Here is a 20,710-nt window from a genome sequence, read left to right on the forward strand (position 1 = left end):
ATTTTCTAATTTCACAAAGCTCTTCCAGAGTAATGAACACAATATTCTTCAGTTTTCTCAGACTGCCCATGATTAAACTGACTTTAATGTGTGAAATTATGTTTTCCTTTAATTACAAGGGACATTGGTACTAACACTATAAGTAGTCTGAGTGCCTATAAAGCTTTTCGGCCACTGTCACTTTTGTTATGGTTACTATTTCAAAGTCTCCTAATTGACAATAACATGAGCACATTTTTTGGCTCCTGAAATTAAACCAGAGCTCACCATGAGGAATGAGTAACCGATCCACAGGCTGCGCCACCCCACAGGACACTGTGGGATGGTGATGTCCTGGCTGTGGACTGCGATGGCAACTGATGGAGCTTCGCATACTGAGCAGCGGCTGATGTACGGTTTGATCTCTCCCTCTTCTACAGGCATCATGGGAAGAGGAGCAGTTGTTGACAACCAGTAGGACTTATCGTTTCTGCTGGCATAGTAACAAATGTCTCCAGGATTGCAGTACAGGAAGGGCATGGTGCTGAACCGTGGGAGGCAAGAGCCAGCCAAACCTGAAAAGGACAAACAGCCAAATTATACTTTGCAGTGAGCAAATGGATAAATGACATTAAATAAGAATTATACCATTTCACATTTAAAAACAGATTAAAAAATACGAATTTTAAAAGATGAAAACACAACCCCGGGCTGGATTTTAATCTTGCTTTAGAGTGACCCTCTGTAACGATAGAATAACAGCAGCACAAGTAGAGAAACTAAAGTCAATGGACTGACTCAGCAATGTAATCCAGTGACATTGACATACATACAATTTATGAATTCCACTTTTAATTTGTAATAGGAAGAATGTGTTACTTCTTAATTCATCATTTAAATAATATTGCTTTAAAGGTGCTCAGAATTGGAGCAAGTATCTTATCCCCTGGACATTTGTTCCTGCTGTGTGTGGCATGACACAGTGGTTTCCTGTTTTGGAAATAGGAGTCTGTTGGAAAGTCTAACCCAGTTTTCAAAGCTCTTTAGTATTATTGTATCAGCTGTGTCAAAGGCAGCACTGAGATCCAGTTGGGATGACATTTTGCTGGGTTCATTTTCTGGTACTTGGTGATACATGGTCAAATTTATAGCAGATCTTCAAAAGGAACTAAGGTGTCCTTTTCCTGCTTTATATACATGGTTATTACATTTAGAGAAAAAAATCTGATTACTTGATAAAGAGTCAACGCTTGAACTGGCATCCACAATTGAATTAGGCTGGGAGATGGATGGATGGGAGAACAAGCACTTGATAGGATAACATCATAACCAAGGACACTGGTAGCACTGCCCCCGTGCAAAAGAGATGACTGTGAGATAGTTTCATGAAAAACTCCAGTTGAAATCTGAAACTTTTCAGTAGGGACACTGGCTGGTTGAAATGCCCCACATATTAAACTCTGCCAGCAGTAAGATCTGAAGAGCCCGACCTCTTTGGTATGTCTTCTGGTTCGTTGGATCACAATGTCAGAGTAGTTTAATCTGGGGAAGCTCGCCTGAACAATTAATGCATTGTGATGGGACTGTGCTATAACAAACTCACACTGGCAAATATCTACACAGTGCACAGATAACCGACTTATTCTTCCAGTCTACTGTAACAAAATCGTATTTGTCACTTACAGGACTTTAACATCCCAATTTATCCCAACTTACCAAGATCCTGGTTGTGGGCCTTTTCCTGGCCCTCGAGGTACAGCAGACTGTAGCCGTTCCACAGCTTATTCATACCCACAGGACACATTGGCGTCTGATCTGATTGACTGTGTTTCACCAGCAAGTAGCCCACACTGACACTGCGCCCAGGCATACCAGGTAACCCAGGGATCCCAGGGTTGCCACGGTGACCTTTTGAGGAATGAGACATTCAAAGCTGTGTTTTACAAAGTGAACAAATTATCGATTATATAATACATCCAAAAATCTGTTTGTTACACACACCGTTGTTTATGATGGATATGAGTATGTATCATGCAACCTATTGATATATCACTGCAAACTTTACTTATATAAATGTATCTGAAAATACGATGCTTTCACAGTTGTGTCTCAACTCTTTCGTAATTGACCTCAAACTCTGGCAACTGCATCTTCTGACATAATTACATAATAATACAATTAGACCTTGAATCACTTTCAAGCCCTTAGCTAACTAATTAATTTCAGTTCAGTGCTTCATGGTTCATTCACTAAAACTCTCACAAAATATAACAATCAAAAACCTCTTGGTAACTGGTTCTCTGTCTAATCTTCACCTACTTTAAATCCTTTAATCCAGGATTATGAACCTAATCCTAAACTGCCCCACAGACACACCTTCCATGCCTTGCAGACCGGGGTGGCCCATGTGTCCGACCTTTCCACGGAATCCAGCTGTTCCTGGTGTACCACCAATCCCAGGCATGCCCTTCTGTCCCCTGGGTCCTATGAAACCTGTACAGTAACAGGATATGTGTATGTTGCTGAGCAGGGACATTTCACTCAGTGATGTTCAACAACAAATGTTTTATTAGAATAACTAACCTCCATCTCCTGGGGGACCCTGTGGCCCTGGTTCCCCGGTCACCCCCTTCGGTCCTCGGATACCCTGTGGACCTGGAGGGCCCCTCTCTCCTGGAATTCGGACTGGAAGTGGAGGAGGACCCTGGTTGCCTGGAAACCCTTGAAAACCTGCAGCAGGGATGGATTATGTAATTACCAATACAAAAGGGCACATATACATGGTATCTAGTAAGTGGTGGGTATATTAGTGCATAATTTACCTGGGGGCCCAGTGTTTCCTTTTGGACCAACTGGTCCTCTTTCTCCTTTCACACCAATCATACCAGGAACTCCCATCAATCCTTGCTCTCCTTTTATCCCTGTAAGACAAAAAGATATTAAAACTGTGTGCAAAACGTAGCGAGTGATCATTTTGTCAAACAGCAACATACTGCACACGTGTGCCATCTTTGGCACTTCAAAGTATATTTAATTTTTTTCCATTTTGTTTTCATTGCTGTTATTTGTGGTATTCTGCATATTTAAGTATTTTGATGGTTATTTGACTCTTGAACTCTTTGACTCTCTGGAAAGGCAAGTTAATAAGGTTTGTTGTGATGGCAATAAAGTAAGAAGCAAGAAAAGACTGAACTGCCACCAAGTAAAAGTACAAAAAGTGATATATTCTTGCCAAAGTATCATAAGAGATATTGGTGCCAGATTACAATATATTCTTATATTTATTATTTATTCACAACTGTAAATCGTCATATCATGAATTGTCCAAATGGTAGACTAAGATGTGGCACACATGATCTGTCACAACATTTTAAGCTTTATTCACCCTTAGACCTTCTATTGCAAAACTGAGATACAGTGGTAATTTGAACATAAGCAGCATTGATAAGGGCTTATCCTCGAAAAGATTTAATATTTCATCCATACCTTTCTTTCCAGAAACACCATTAGGCCCTTTCTGTCCAAATGAACCTTGATCTCCTTTGAATCCTTTCCTTCCAGGAACTCCAGGAAACCCGTTAAATCCGGATATGCCCTTTTCTCCTGGGGGAGCATCCACGCCAGGAAATCCTCTGGGTCCAGGGAAACCTGATAAACAAATCATTTAGGGTTGATAAATACACTTAAAATGAGCAAGAACTCAGCATTAAAATCACTTAACTAAACCCTCCTCTATCAGCCTTTGAAGTGTACCAAAGTGATTGTTGGTCACTTGGATTTTTGTTTCCTCTAACAGCAGTTTCCTGTTCAGTTCCTCACCTTGGTACCCTTTAACTCCTATAAAGCCATGGTCCCCACTGGGTCCTTGTCTGTCTGGGGTCCCATCTGGTCCTATGGGGCCACGGAATCCTGGAGGCCCAGGTTGACCATGGTCACCTGAACAATGAACCATAGGATTGTTCTAAGTCTTAAAATTGTTAAACCACACTGCAGCACACATTATGTTTTACTGTGCATCATTTATTCTCTTATTGAGGTCTCAGCAGGTTTATGGCCTCTTGTCAAACTGGGGTCCTGTGAATGCAGAAAAGTAATTGCTAACCTAGAGGTCCTTGGAAGCCTTTCAAACCCGCTGTGCCTGGAACACCTGACTGGTTGTTGGGGTCACCACTCTCTCCCCTCTCTCCTTTGGCTCCAGGCTCCCCAGCTGGTCCAATGATATCCAGACCTGGTTTGATCAGATTTGATTGACAGTGAAGATATCTCTCATGGGAAAAAAACTAAAAGTGTTGACCTTTGTCAAAAATTGTGTGTACACATAGGACCCCTTGACACATATTAATAAACTGATTGAGAAAATAAGTTTTCAGGTCCTTTAATCTGTAAGAAAAATCAATTTCAGTAATGAATTTTTATCTTTACTATTTTACTGTGAATCTGTATCCTTTATTATGTTTCATATTTCATTGATATGTAAAGAACTTTGAAGAGCCCCAGTGTATAAAATGTGCTATACAAATAAAACTGCCTTGCCTTTTCATGTCTTACTATACTATGACTTTTTTAAACCTTACTCTAGTATGACGTTTTTAACTTTACTCTACTATGACATTTTGATGTCTTACTATAATGTGAATTTTTGATATTTTTTTGCCTTACTATACTATGATATTTTTATACCTGATGATGTTAACCATTTAGTAGTTCATTTTACTTTTTGCATTTTTATCTTTACTCTTTCATTGTGAATCTGTATCCTTTATTATGGTTAATATCTAAATGCTCTGTAAAGGACTTTGAATTGCCCCAGTGTATGAAATGTGTTAAACAAATAAAACTGCCTTGCCTTGCCTTGCCTTTTTATGCCTTACTATACGATGACGTTTTATTCCTTACTATACTATGAGGTTTCTATGCATTACTCTACTATGATGTTTTTATGCCTTACTATACTATGACATTTTTTGACATTTTTATGCCTTATTATACAATGACGTTTTTTGACATTTCTAAGCATTACTCTGGTATGACGTTTCTATGCATTACTCTACTATGATGTTTTTATGCCTTACTATACTATGACTTTTTTACATTTTGAATTGTAAATAATTTAGTAATTAATTTTACATTTTATATTTGTCTTCACTCAGTTATTGTAATTTTGTACCCTTTATTATGTTACATATTTTATCTGTAAAGCACTTGTCCCCATGTATGAAATGTGCTATACAAATAAAACTGCCCTGCCTTGCCTTTTTATTCCTTACTATACTATGACGTTTTTATGCCTTACTATACCATGATGTTTTTTGACATTTTTATGCCTTACTATGATATGACATTTCTTTACATTTTTATGCCTTACTATGACATTTTTTGACTTTTTAATGCCTTACTATACTATGATGTTTTATGCTTTATTATACTATGAGTTTTTTTTTTTTTTTACATTTCTAAGCCTTACTCTATGATTTTTATGCCTTACGAGTTTTTATGCCTTATTATACTATGATTTTTTTTGACATTTTTATGCCTTATTATACTATGACATTTTATGCCTTACTATACTATGACATTTCTTTTGACATTTTTATGCCTTATTATACATTTATGTTTTTTGACAATTTTACACCTCACTATGCTATGATGTTTTTATGTCTTATTATACTATGACGTTTTTTGACATTTTTATGCCTTACCATACAATGACATTTTTTGAAATTTTTACGCCTTACTATACTAGGACTTTTTTGACATTATTATACCTTACTATACAATGTCGTTTTTAGACATTTTTATGCCATACTATACTATGAGGTTTTTTTTTATTTTTATGCCTTATTATACTATGACATTTTTAGACATTTTTATGTCTTACTATACTATGAGGTTTTCTGACATTTTTATGCCTTACTATACTATGACCTTTTTGACATTTTTATGTCTTACTATACTATGAGGTTTTTTGACATTTTTATGCCTTACTATACTATGACCATTTTTGACATTTTAATGCCTCACTATACTATGAGGTTTTTTGAAATTTTTATGCCTTATTATACTATTACGTTTTTAGACATTTTTATGCCTTACTCTACTATGACTTCTTTTGCCTTATTATACTATGAAATTTTTTTTGACATTTTTATGCCTTACTATGCTATGATGTTTTTGCCTCACTATGCTATGATGTTTTTATGTCTTATTATACTATGACGTGTTTTGATGTTTTTATGCCTTACTATACTATGACCTTTTTAGACATTTTTATGCCTTACTAGACTATGATGTTTTTTGAAATTTTTATGCCTTATTATACTATGACGTTTTTTGACATTTCTAAGCATTACTATAGTATGACTTTTTATGCCTTATTATACTCTGAGGTTTTTAGACATTTTTATGTCTTACTATACTATGAGGTTTTTTGACATTTTTATGCCTTACTATACTATGACGTTTTTGACATTTTTATGTCTTACTATACTATGAGGTTTTTTGACATTTTTTTGCCTTATTATACTATGACGTTTTTAGACATTTTTATGTCTTACTATACTATGAGGTTTTTTGACATTTTTATGCCTTACTATACTATGACCATTTTTGACATTTTAATGCCTCACTATACTATGAGGTTTTTTGAAATTTTTATGCCTTACTATACTATGAGGTTTTTTGAAATTTTTATGCCTTATTATACTATTACGTTTTTAGACATTTTTATGCCTTACTCTACTATGACTTCTTATGCCTTATTATACTATGAAATTTTTTTTGACATTTTTATGCCTCACTATGCTATGATGTTTTTGCCTCACTATGCTATGATGTTTTTATGTCTTATTATACTATGACGTGTTTTGACGTTTTTATGCCTTACTATACTATGACGTTTTATGCCTTACTATACAATGACTTTTTATGCCTTATTATACATTTAGGTTTTTTGACAATTTTATGCCTCACTATGCTATGTTTTTATGTCTTATTATACTATGACGTTTTTTGACGTTTTTATGTCTTACCATACAATGACATTTTTTGAAATTTTTACGCCTTACTATACTAGGACTTTTTGGACATTATTATACCTTACTATACAATGTCGTTTTTAGACATTTTTATGCCATACTATACTATGAGGTTTTTTGAAATTTTTATGCCTTATTATACTATGACGTTTTTAGACATTTTTATGTCTTACTATACTATGACCATTTTTGACATTTTAATGCCTCACTATACTATGAGGTTTTTTGAAATTTTTATGCCTTACTATACTATGAGGTTTTTTGAAATTTTTATGCCTTATTATACTAGGACGTTTTTAGACATTTTTATGCCTTACTCTACATGACTTCTTATGCCTTATTATACTATGACATTTTTTTTGACATTTTTATGCCTTACTATGCTATGATGTTTTTGCCTCACTATGCTATGATGTTTTTATGTCTTATTATACTATGACCTTTTTTGACATTTTTATGCCTTACTATACTATGATGTTTTTTGAAATTTTTATGCCTTATTATACTATGACGTTTTTTGACATTTCTAAGCATTACTATAGTATGACTTTTTATGCCTTATTATACTATGACGTTTTTAGACATTTTTATGTCTTACTATACTATGACGTTTTTAGACATTTTTATGTCTTACTATACTATGAGGTTTTTTTGAAATTTTTATGCCTTATTATACTATGACGTTTTTAGACATTTTTATGCCTTACTCTACTATGACTTCTTATGCCTTATTATACTATGAAATTTTTTTTGACATTTTTATGCCTTACTATGCTATGATGTTTTTGCCTCACTATGCTATGTTTTTATGTTTTATTATACTATGACCTTTTTTGACATTTTTATGCCTTACTATACTAGGAGGTTTTTTGAAATTTTTATGCCTTATTATACTATGACGTTTTTTGACATTTCTAAGCATTACTATAGTATGACTTTTTATGCCTTATTATACTATGACGTTTTTAGACATTTTTATGTCTTACTATACTATGAGGTTTTTTGACATTTTTATGCCTTACTATACTATGAGGTATTTTGACATTTTTTTGCCTTATTATACTATGACGTTTTTAGACATTTTTATGTCTTACTATACTATGAGGTTTTTTGACATTTTTATGCTTTACTATACTATGACCATTTTTGACATTTTAATGCCTCACTATACTATGACGTTTTTTGACATTTTTATGCCTTACTATACTATGAGGTTTTTTGACATTTTTATGCCTTATTATACTATGACGTTTTTAGACATTTTTATGTCTTACTATACTATGAGGTTTTTTGACATTTTTATGCTTTACTCTACTATGACTTCTTATGCCTTATTATACTATGACATTTTTTTTGACATTTTTATGCCTCACTATGCTATGATGTTTTTATGTCTTATTATACTATGACGTGTTTTGACGTTTTTATGCCTTACTATATTATGACCTTTTTTGATATTTTTATGCCTTACTATACTATGATGTTTTTTGACATTTTTATGCCTTATTATACTATGACGTTTTTTGACATTTCTAAGCATTACTATAGTATGACTTTTTATGCCTTATTATACTATGACGCTTTTGACATTTTTATGCCTTATTATACTATGACGTTTTATGCCTTATTGTACTGACTTTTTTATGCCTTACTTTACTATGACTTTTTATGCCTTATTATACACTTATGTTTTTTGACATTTTTATGCCTCACTATGCTATGATGTTTTTGCCTCACTATGCTATGATGTTTTTATGTCTTATTATTCTGACGTTTTTTGACATTTTTATGCCTTACTATACTATGACGTTTTATGCCTTACTATACAATGATGTTTTATGCATTACTATACTATGTCGTTTTTAGACATTTTTATGCCTTATTATACTATGACGTTTTATGCCTTAGTATACTACGACATTGTATTGACATTCTTATGCCTTATTATACATTTATGTTTTTTGACAATTTTATGCCTCACTATGCTATGTTTTTATGTCTTATTATACTATGACGTTTTTTGACGTTTTTATGCCTTACCATACAATGACATTTTTTGAAATTTTTACGCCTTACTATACTAGGACTTTTTTGACATTATTATACCTTACTATACAATGTCGTTTTTAGACATTTTTCTGCCATACTATACTATGAGGTTTTTTGACATTTTTATGCCTTATTATACTATGACTTTTTTGACATTTCTAGGCATTACTATAGTATGACTTTTTATGCCTTATTATACTATGAAGTTTTTAGACATTTTTAAGTCTTACTATACTATGAGGTTTTTTGACATTTTTATGCCTTACTATACTATGACCATTTTTGACATTTTAATGCCTCACTATACTATGAGGTTTTTTGACATTTTTATGCCTTACTATACTATGAGGTTTTTTGAAATTTTTATGCCTTATTATACTATGACGTTTTTAGACATTTTTATGTCTTATTATACTAGAGGTTTTTTGACATTTTTATGCCTTACTCTACTATGACTTCTTATGCCTTATTATACTATGACATTTTTTTTGACATTTTTATGCCTCACTATGCTATGATGTTTTTATGTCTTATTATACTATGACGTGTTTTGACGTTTTTATGCCTTACTATATTATGACCTTTTTTGATATTTTTATGCCTTACTATACTATGATGTTTTTTGACATTTTTATGCCTTATTATACTATGACGTTTTTTGACATTTCTAAGCATTACTATAGTATGACTTTTTATGCCTTATTATACTATGACGCTTTTGACATTTTTATGCCTTATTATACTATGACGTTTTATGCCTTATTGTACTGACTTTTTTATGCCTTACTTTACTATGACTTTTTATGCCTTATTATACACTTATGTTTTTTGACATTTTTATGCCTCACTATGCTATGATGTTTTTGCCTCACTATGCTATGATGTTTTTATGTCTTATTATTCTGACGTTTTTTGACATTTTTATGCCTTACTATACTATGACGTTTTATGCCTTACTATACAATGATGTTTTATGCATTACTATACTATGTCGTTTTTAGACATTTTTATGCCTTATTATACTATGACGTTTTATGCCTTAGTATACTACGACATTGTATTGACATTCTTATGCCTTATTATACATTTATGTTTTTTGACAATTTTATGCCTCACTATGCTATGTTTTTATGTCTTATTATACTATGACGTTTTTTGACGTTTTTATGCCTTACCATACAATGACATTTTTTGAAATTTTTACGCCTTACTATACTAGGACTTTTTTGACATTATTATACCTTACTATACAATGTCGTTTTTAGACATTTTTCTGCCATACTATACTATGAGGTTTTTTGACATTTTTATGCCTTATTATACTATGACTTTTTTGACATTTCTAGGCATTACTATAGTATGACTTTTTATGCCTTATTATACTATGAAGTTTTTAGACATTTTTAAGTCTTACTATACTATGAGGTTTTTTGACATTTTTATGCCTTACTATACTATGACCATTTTTGACATTTTAATGCCTCACTATACTATGAGGTTTTTTGACATTTTTATGCCTTACTATACTATGAGTTTTTTGAAATTTTTATGCCTTATTATACTATGACGTTTTTAGACATTTTTATGTCTTATTATACTAGAGGTTTTTTGACATTTTTATGCCTTACTCTACTATGACTTCTTATGCCTTATTATACTATGACATTTTTTTGGACATTTTTATGCCTCACTATGCTATGATGTTTTTATGTCTTATTATACTATGACGTGTTTTGATGTTTTTATGCCTTACTATACTATGACCTTTTTTGACATTTTTATGCCTTACTATACTATGATGTTTTTTGACATTTTTATGCCTTATTATACTATGACGTTTTTTTACATTTCTAAGCATTACTATAGTATGACTTTTTATGCCTTATTATACTATGACGTTTTTGACATTTTTATGCCTCATTATACTATGAAGTTTTTAGACATTTTTAAGTCTTACTATACTATCAGGTTTTTTGACATTTTTATGCCTTACTATACTATGACCATTTTTGACATTTTAATGCCTCACTATACTATGACGTTTTTTGACATTTTTATGCCTTACTATACTATGAGGTTTTTTGAAATTTTTATGCCTTATTATACTATGACGTTTTTAGACATTTTTATGTCTTATTATACTAGAGGTTTTTTGACATTTTTACGCCTTACTCTACTATGACTTCTTATGCCTTATTATACTATGACATTTTTTTTGACATTTTTATGCCTCACTATGCTATGATGTTTTTATGTCTTATTATACTATGACGTGTTTTGATGTTTTTATGCCTTACTATACTATGACCTTTTTTGACATTTTTATGCCTTACTATACTATGATGTTTTTTGACATTTTTATGCCTTATTATACTATGATGTTTTTTGACATTTTTATGCCTTATTATACTATGATGTTTTTTTTAGATTTCTAAGCATTACTATAGTATGACTTTTTATGCCTTATCATACTATGACGTTTTTGACATTTTTATGCCTTATTATACTATGACGTTTTATGCCTTATTGTACTGACTTTTTTATGCCTTACTTTACTATGATGTTTTTGCCTCACTATGCTATGATGTTTTTATGTCTTATTATTCTATGACGTTTTTTGACATTTTTATGCCTTACTATACTATGACGTTTTATGCCTTACTATACAATGATGTTTTATGCATTACTATACTATGTCGTTTTTTGACATTTTTATGCCTTACTATACTATGACGTTTTATGCCTTACTATACAATGATGTTTTATGCATTACTATACTATGTCGTTTTTAGACATTTTTATGCCTTATTATACTATGACGTTTTTTGACATTTTTATGCCTTATCATACTTTGACATTTTTTGACATTTTTATGCCTTATTATACTATGACGTTTTATGCCTTACTATACTATGACATTTTTTTTGACATTCTTATGCCTTATTATACATTTGTTTTTTGACAATTTTATGCCTCACTATGCTATGTTTTTATGTCTTATTATACTATGACGTTTTTTGACGTTTTTATGCCTTACCATACAATGACATTTTTTGAAATTTTTACGCCTTACTAGACTTTTTTGACATTTTTATACCTTACTATACAATATCGTTTTTAGACATTTTTTTGCCATATTATTCTATGACGTTTTTTGACATTTTTATGCCTTACTATACTATGACGTTTTATGCCTTACTATACAATGATGTTTTATGCATTACTATACTATGTCCTTTTTTGATATTTTTATGCCTTACTATACTATGACGTTTTTTTTGACATTCTTATGCCTTATTATACATTTATGTTTTTTGACAATTTTATGCCTCACTATGCTATGTTTTTATGTCTTATTATACTATGACGTTTTTTGACGTTTTTATGCCTTACCATACAATGACATTTTTTGAAATTTTTACGCCTTATTATACTAGGACTTTTTTGACATTTTTATACCTTACTATACAATATCGTTTTTAGACATTTTTTTGCCATATTATTCTATGACGTTTTTTGACATTTTTATGCCTTACTATACTATGACGTTTTATGCCTTACTATACAATGATGTTTTATGCATTACTATACTATGTCGTTTTTTGACATTTTTATGCCTTACTATACTATGACGTTTTATGCCTTACTATACAATGATGTTTTATGCATTACTATACTATGTCGTTTTTAGACATTTTTATGCCTTATTATACTATGACGTTTTTTGACATTTTTATGCCTTATCATACTTTGACATTTTTTGACATTTTTATGCCTTATTATACTATGACGTTTTATGCCTTACTATACTATGATGTTTTTTGACATTTTTATGCCTTATTATACTATGACGTTTTTTGATATTTCTAAGCATTACTCTAGTATAACTTTTTATGCTTTATTTTACTATGCCTTTTTTTGACATTTTTATGCCTTATTATACTATGACGTTTTATGCCTTATTGTACTGACTTTTTTATGCCTTACTCTACTATGACTTTTGATGCCTTATTATACATTTATGTTTTTTGACATTTTTATTCCTCACTATGCCATGATGTTTTTGCCTCACTATGCTATGATGTTTTTATGTCTTATTATTCTGACGTTTTTTGACATTTTTATGCCTTACTATACTATGACGTTTTATGCCTTACTATACAATGATGTTTTATGCCTTACTATACTATGTCGTTTCTAGAAATTTTTATGCCTTACTATACTATGACGTTTTTTGACGTTTTTATGCCTTATTATACTATGACGTTTTTTGACAGTTTTATGCCTCACTATACTATGATGTTTTTTGGCATTTTTATGCCTTATTATACGGTGACATTTTTTGACATTTTTATGCCTTATTATACTATGACGTTTTTTGACATTTTTATGCCTTACTATACTATGACGTTTTTTGGTGTTTTTATGCCTTATTTTACGATGACGTTTTTTGATATTTTTATGCCTTATTATACGATGACGTTTTTTGACATTTATAAGCATTACTATACTATGACGTTTTATGCCTTACTATACAATGATGTTTTATGCATTACTATACTATGTCGTTTTTTGACATTTTTATGCCTTACCATACTATGACTTTTTATGCCTTACTATACAATGATGTTTTATGCCTTACTATACTATGTCGTTTTTTGACATTTTTTTGCCTCACTATCCTATGATGTTTTTATATGTGATGATTTAAATCATTTGGTAATTCATATTATTTTTTGTATTCTTATCTTTACTCTTTTATTGTGAATCTGTATCCTTTATTATGTTTAATATTTTACTGCTCTGTAAAGCACTTTGAATTACCCCAGTGTATGAAATGTGTTAAACAAATAAAACTGCCTTGCCTTGCGTTTTTATTCCTTACAATAATATGACTTTTATGCCTTATTATACATGCATTATTATTTATGCCTTATTACACTATGATGTTTCATGTATTATTATACTATGACATTTTTTGACATTTTTATGCCTTAATATACTATGAAGTTTTAATGTCTTATTATATTATTACGTTTTATGCCTTATTATACTATGACATTTTTTGACATTTTTATGCCTTACTATATTATAATTTTTATGTGTTAACATACTATGTCCTTTTTATGCCTTACTATACTATGACATTTTATGCCTTAAAATACTATGATGTTTTTATACCTGATGATGTAAATCATTTGGAAATTCATATTACTTTTTGCATTCCTATCTTTACTCTTTTAGTGTGACTCTGTATGCTTTATTATGTTTCATATTTTATTGCTCTGTAAAGCACTTTGAATTACCCCAGCGTATGAAATATGTTATACAAATAAAACTGCCTTGCCTTTTTATGCCTTACAATACTATGATGTTTTTATTTCTTATTATGCTATGACTTTTACCGTAGCACATTATTACCTTAGCACATTGAGTTAACGCCTGCCGTATGAAATGTGCTATATAAATAAAACTGACTTGACTTGACTTACTATACTATGACGTTTTTATGCCTTATTGTACTATGACTTTTTATGCCTTAATATACTATGTGTTGTGACATATATATTCTATGATATATATGTACCTATATCATGAGTGATGTCACCATATGTGTCACCTACAATAGGATATATTATTATTACAAATATCAATCCTCTGGACATATGAACATATGAGTTTATAACATATATGAAATAAATACAAATATTTTTAACTAAATTCTTATTAAATTTAAACATAAATGTCTATCTTTTATATTTACATAAATAACATGAACATATACTGACAGGTTTGGGGATGGATATGTGTTCATCTAACATATGTTTATAATTAAAACAGACACATTAGCTAGACATATATGTCAATATATGATATTCATATGTTTCATATGTAATTCTTATATATAGGTCATACTGTATATACATATATCATTTTACTTCATATGTACATATATTTCATATACGGAAAGTCAACACATGTACATATATTACATTTTCATTTGGGTATTTCTGAATATAAATCAGATCTTATATGTTAATAAACTGTTTGGTTGATGTCCTTAAAGAGTCAATCTCTTTGTTTTGGAGGGGTGGCTGGGTTGTTGCGTCTCTACCAATGTTTAGACTAAACCTCTGCCCTTGGTAGTGATAGGTACACAAAGACATTTTGCTTTTATAAATCTTTGAAATTTGGTTGAATACCTGGTGTTCCTGGGACACCCTTTTGTCCTTTCAGTCCATGTAATCCATAAAGACCCTTCAGGCCAGGGAAACCTGCACACATTCATATACATCAGATGGGGGATGACAAGTATGAAGTATGAAGAGAAAGAAAGAGATGGCACTGGTCTGATCCTGTTACCTTTGTTTCCTGGGAAGCCAGGGAAGCCTGGATGTCCTTGATTTCCAGGTGTTCCAGGAAAGCCTTTTTGACCTTGATTACCAGGAGTTCCGTTCTGCCCATCGGAGCCTGCAGAAAAACAAAATGTGTATGAGTGACTGCAATTTAATTCTGCAGTAATGCATAACATTTAATATGTGCACAATAAGGAAACGACTGGAATGTCTTACCTTGGAATCCATATATTCCTGGATCACCAGAATCTCCCTTTTTCCCTCCAATACCATCAAAACCAATGGTACCCCTGTCCCCAGTCTGTCCAATTAATCCTGTCTGGCCTGTAAGGGGAGGTATCATTTCACATCAGCCAAGAACTTGCCTTTAACTGCAAATTGGGGCTGATCAACACCAGAGGAGAAGTAACAAAAGCTGTATGATTATGTACCTGGCACTCCTTGAAACCCCTCCTCTCCTCTCAATCCCGTAGACCCTGGAAGGTCTATACGAGGGCCTTTATCACCTGTGATATTATTTCAAAATTGACTAACACTTAAAGTATGTTGATCACAATGATTTTAGAACAAACAACATTGGTCTGGAATTTAAATTTCAGGTTGTACCTTTGCCTCCCTTTCTTCCTGGGTCTCCTGATGCACCATACGCACCAGGGCTTCCTTTGATTCCCTGAAAAGTAACAGATGAGCAATTAAGAAAGATATTAAACATTCAAATATATCACTCTTGCCTGAGATGTTGCGATGAAAGAAATGTACTGTACATGTTTTTGTAGCTACAAAACAATAGTAAAATTAAAAAAAATGATGGCATGGTGGCGGAGTGAGTGTAATAATTGACAAGCTGTGAACACACCTTTAACATCACCTTTTAAGTTGATAAGGTGAACTTGTTAGCAAAAAGTTGCCTATTTGTACTGTACATCAGAGCAGATGCAGAGCAACATTAGCATTCATTTTTCTGGTCACCTGATGAACGAAAGTTTAGTATTCATTCTATTTGTATCTCTCTTTTGGTCTCTGCTAACCTCTGAAGTAAATATCTGGCTCTTTAGCTGCTAAATGCGTCATAATAACACTATTCGCTAACTTTGTCAGCCCATTTGGTGATGGGCAGGTAGTGTGCAGTGTGCAGTGTTTTTTTTAACAGCTTTTTTGCTACAAAAAGTCACCAGCTGTAGCTGGAAACAGAGCTGTGAGTGTGGGTCCTTAACTGTTTTCACAAGCTGAGTCCTTTGGACAAGAAAACTTTGTAACATTATTGGGGTGCCTGTTTAATGCTTAATAATTGGCATGGACGCCTACTCAGTCACAGGAATTTTCCCAGCATGGCTCTGCTCACCTTGTTGCCAGACATTCCTTGAAAACCAGTAATTCCCCGATTTCCAGTTAGGCCAGGCATTCCTTTTATCCCTGGCAACCCCTGTGCACCCGGATCTCCTTGGTATCCTTTCTCATTGCTGGGATCTCCAGGAAAACCATGAACTCCCTCACTACCGGGTACACCGGGGAACCCCTTAAAACCTGTAGGAAAGAGTAAGATGTTAGGAGGCAAGGCTTGGTTTAAAGGAGAAGCTCAGGAGGAGGGAGTTACTGAGATCAGACTGTAGCTGCACACCTCTCGGCCCGGTGAAACCTTGTTCTCCTATAAATCCTCGCTCTCCTTTGGCACCCTTCATGTCAACAATCATCTGGGCAGGGATTTTAGGCTTATCCCCAGGTGCCCCCCTCAGACCACGATCACCTGGCAGAAGATGGTAGGGAAGAAGGAGATGCTACGTTAAAGTGTTAATGAGGAGGTCTCCACAAAACACAGTGGACTAATGAGTGACTATAACAAACATTTTATAGAATAAAGCAGTCTTACCTTTCTCTCCACTTTTGCCTGTCCCTCCTTTTTGGCCAAATTCGCCTGGCACTCCAGGTTCTCCTCTCAGCCCACTTAGGCCTTTCACCCCTAGATCACCCCTGGTCCCCTCAAAACCCGACATGCCGGGAGATCCTTTGTATCCTGGGAAAAAGACCATCAGAAGTCACAAAAAAACCACCTTTTCCGACCAAAACTGCTCGAATTATAAACAAATTACATAGATTTTATATTATTTGATGTTTAATTTTACTCTGTATTATTTATGGAGTACATATCTGAGGAACAAACCTTTCATTCCTGGGACTCCTGGGCATCCATCTGCTCCTATCGGTCCTGGGTTACCTGGTGAGCCATACTCTCCAATGACACCATTATTACCGTACTCCCCAGGGATCCCTTTTAATCCGATTGGACCTGGAGGGCCCGAGTCTCCTTCAGTTCCCCTCTCTCCAGTGATACCTGGTGAGCAGGACCACATACCACAAGGAACAGTGATGTGGGACACGAACAACAACATTTCTGAGAGTGTATGTCAGTGTGTATATTTGCCTAACCTGGCTGTCCAATGGTACCATGAGGCCCGGGTGGACCTGCTCGTCCAGGGTCACCAGGGTAGCCATATTTGCCCGCTGGCCCAGGCCTGCCTTCCTCCCCCTGCAGGCCTGCAGGGCCACTGTCACCTTTGAAGCCAATCATGCCAGGCATGCCAATCGTTCCTGTATTGAAGGGATGAATAAAAACATTATATAACATCTCCTCAATCCTTTATTCTTTAAATGATCCCACAAATGCTGAGAACAAGGCAAGAAGGCAAAGCGAGACTAACTGACAGACTGTGAAATAAACTGTTGAGTTTGAACATAAGTGACAATGTGAAAACATGGCTAACCTGGATGGCCTGGTACTCCTTGGCCCCCAGACAGGCCTTTATTCCCTTGAAGCCCAGGCAGCCCTGGGTCACCACGGGCTCCTGGTGATGCTCCCAAGACTTCTCCGTGAACACCCTTTCCACCTTGTGCCCCGTGCCTGCCGGGCACACCGGGCAAACCAGGGACTCCAACTGAACCTTTGCTGCCAGGAAATCCCAAGTCTCCACGGGGGCCAGCAAAACCTTTATTGGAGAGGTTAATAAAGGTTAAGGTTAATAAAAGAAAATGATCTGGACTAAGTATGATATTCAACACCATATCATATTTAATTATGACTTTAAAAATGACTATGGGGCAGTGTTTTCTTTTCTTTCCTTACCTGGTGGTCCAGGACGGCCACCTATTCCTTGATCTCCTGTTTCTCCTTTCTCTCCTTCTACTCCAAAAGGACCCTGTTGCCCCTTTTGCCCTAGAAGACCTGTTGGTTCACAAAATATCAACACAGCATTACAAAGACTCAAAACTATTACACTGCAGGCAAATAAAAAATCAATAGCTTGTTGTAGTGTTACCTGGGAAACCTGGTAATCCACTGGGTCCTGGAAGTCCAGGTAATCCAGGAGGTCCTGGAATTGCACTGCAAGGACCTGCGGAGAAAATAACAGAAGGGCAGTGTTTAGGGAAACATCATGGTTGTATGTAAAAGTGACTGTTTATGTGGAAATGACTACTTCGGTGCAAGTGATTTTTGTTTGCTGCCCAGCGTGAATTGTTTTTAAGAACATGGCTTTATCATTACACTAGCTGGTAACTCAATACACTAAATTTTAAACAATTTAAAAATCATCATGCACAAGAGTCAAATAATCCAAAGGCAAAGCACAAGAGAGTTGTTATAAAGGGGGCAATAAGGTGAAAACTTTATTGTACCAGCTACCTGTTACATCCACCTGTCCTCCATCTCCTGTTGGACTACAGTCGCCTTTCAGTTGCAAATGAGAGAGAATGAAAGAGAGAGGCATTCGGTACAAGAGTTATTCAAAAGCATAAGCATTAACTCAAACAAGCTCAGCTGCAGCTGGTTTGAGGGATGCAGTCCCTGCATCAAGAAGACAACAGGAGGCAAAGAAAGAAAAGTAAATAAAATGGCAACATATACTTGTCATGCTTCCTTCCCTTTTTTTTTTTTTTTTTTTTATCACAAGCTATTAATGTTCATTCCGATTTCACTGCTTTGCATTAAATTACAAAAGAGGGTATTTTCAGAGGGGCGGGGGTAAAATGAAATTCTTGGCAGAGTGAAAACAGGTAAAATCATTACAAAGCGATAAAGCCTTGAAAGAGAATTATGCAACACCATATGAAGACCGGATAAAAGGGGGGAATGCGGCAGTCAGCTGCCTCTCACCTGGCCTGCCAGGTGTTCCTGGAACTCCATGATAGCCTGCCTGACCATCATCGCCAGGTAAACCACGCTGACCTTTGAGGGCCCCAAGGACTGCACCTGGTTCTCCCCTCAGCCCAGCTACACCGGGTCGACCAGGAAAACCTGGGAAACCTTTGTCTCCACGATCTCCCACCGGACCTTCTCCCTGTTGACATAAATGCGTACAATCATTACACTGTAGGATTCATTTACTGTTACTGATGAGTGGTGAGGAAAGGAGGAGGATATCAGAGCAGCTGAAACCCCTAATGCACACGATAAAGGCAAGTAAACATGAGCAAAAATATAATATGTACAATGTTATACTGTCATTAAGGACATGACTGATGGACTCACTGGAGGACCTCGGCTCCCAGGGAAACCAGGAGAACCGTTGAAGCCTTGAGCACCTGGCGCTCCTGACTCACCATCTTGTCCAGAGACCCCTGGGTCTCCAGCATATCCTGTAGAGATGACACAGACACACACATGCATAAACGTACGCATACAATCCATACAATCATGCATCAACACACATATACAGGTTACTTTTCTGGTCCACTTGTACACTCGCTGCTGACCTGAAATGAGATGAAATAACATATACACTGCACCTTTCTGTGTGGCCACACTTGCGTCCCCTTTTCGGCCTTTTGGGCCTGGTACTCCATCGAGTCCAGGAAAGCCCTAAAAGACAACACAGGAAAGTGTGAGGGCAAAAAGAGGGGGTCAAAATAATCAATGGAAAATAGTCAATGAAGACAATGTGATTCTTTAATTTTAATATGACTTTCTTGATTTTTCTTACAGGGAACCCGTCATCTCCTTGGGGACCTGGGTCTCCTACATCACCCTGCTGACCAAACTCTCCAGTCATCCCTATATCACCACGATCCCCGGCAGGGCCAGGTAGTCCCACTGGAGAGGTTACAGTGCTGCACTCACAGTCTCCATGATCACCTATGGGTACACAAAAATGCACCCACAGGTCAGAATGTGATGCATTAGCAAGTCTTTCAAGAAACTGATATGATTCTCGTATCTGAGGAAAATTAAAAAGAAAAGTGAATTCTTCAGAAAAATGTCTGTGCTTTTAACAAATAGTTCATCATGAGTTCAACAATTAT

The 20,710-nt window shown here is 34.5% G+C and overlaps 1 protein-coding gene across 2 annotated transcripts in view; it reads right to left on the bottom strand.

The window, feature by feature from the left end:
• The window catches only part of col4a2 (collagen, type IV, alpha 2), a 67,024-nt gene that overhangs the window by 1,580 nt on the left and 44,734 nt on the right, over positions 1–20,710 (bottom strand). Inside the window, exons 22-47 of one of the 2 annotated variants that reach the window (XM_056389712.1) lie at positions 20,392–20,543; positions 20,198–20,270; positions 19,941–20,047; positions 19,566–19,749; positions 19,095–19,139; positions 18,730–18,804; positions 18,537–18,635; positions 18,178–18,399; positions 17,843–18,004; positions 17,577–17,747; positions 17,286–17,429; positions 17,037–17,162; positions 16,761–16,942; positions 16,025–16,088; positions 15,850–15,924; positions 15,635–15,742; positions 15,426–15,533; positions 15,266–15,337; positions 4,082–4,207; positions 3,799–3,915; positions 3,466–3,627; positions 2,802–2,900; positions 2,563–2,709; positions 2,356–2,472; positions 1,696–1,887; positions 268–554 (exon numbers count right to left, since the gene is read on the bottom strand). In XM_056389712.1, coding sequence (XP_056245687.1) covers positions 268–554; positions 1,696–1,887; positions 2,356–2,472; positions 2,563–2,709; positions 2,802–2,900; positions 3,466–3,627; positions 3,799–3,915; positions 4,082–4,207; positions 15,266–15,337; positions 15,426–15,533; positions 15,635–15,742; positions 15,850–15,924; positions 16,025–16,088; positions 16,761–16,942; positions 17,037–17,162; positions 17,286–17,429; positions 17,577–17,747; positions 17,843–18,004; positions 18,178–18,399; positions 18,537–18,635; positions 18,730–18,804; positions 19,095–19,139; positions 19,566–19,749; positions 19,941–20,047; positions 20,198–20,270; positions 20,392–20,543 — 3,416 coding nt within the window. The remainder of the gene's footprint in view (positions 1–267; positions 555–1,695; positions 1,888–2,355; positions 2,473–2,562; positions 2,710–2,801; positions 2,901–3,465; positions 3,628–3,798; positions 3,916–4,081; positions 4,208–15,265; positions 15,338–15,425; positions 15,534–15,634; positions 15,743–15,849; positions 15,925–16,024; positions 16,089–16,760; positions 16,943–17,036; positions 17,163–17,285; positions 17,430–17,576; positions 17,748–17,842; positions 18,005–18,177; positions 18,400–18,536; positions 18,636–18,729; positions 18,805–19,094; positions 19,140–19,565; positions 19,750–19,940; positions 20,048–20,197; positions 20,271–20,391; positions 20,544–20,710) is intronic. The other variant, XM_056389713.1, reaches the window with a different exon arrangement.

This window comes from Seriola aureovittata, chromosome 11 (genome assembly GCF_021018895.1).
Source record: "Seriola aureovittata isolate HTS-2021-v1 ecotype China chromosome 11, ASM2101889v1, whole genome shotgun sequence".
Taxonomy (NCBI): domain Eukaryota; kingdom Metazoa; phylum Chordata; class Actinopteri; order Carangiformes; family Carangidae; genus Seriola; species Seriola aureovittata.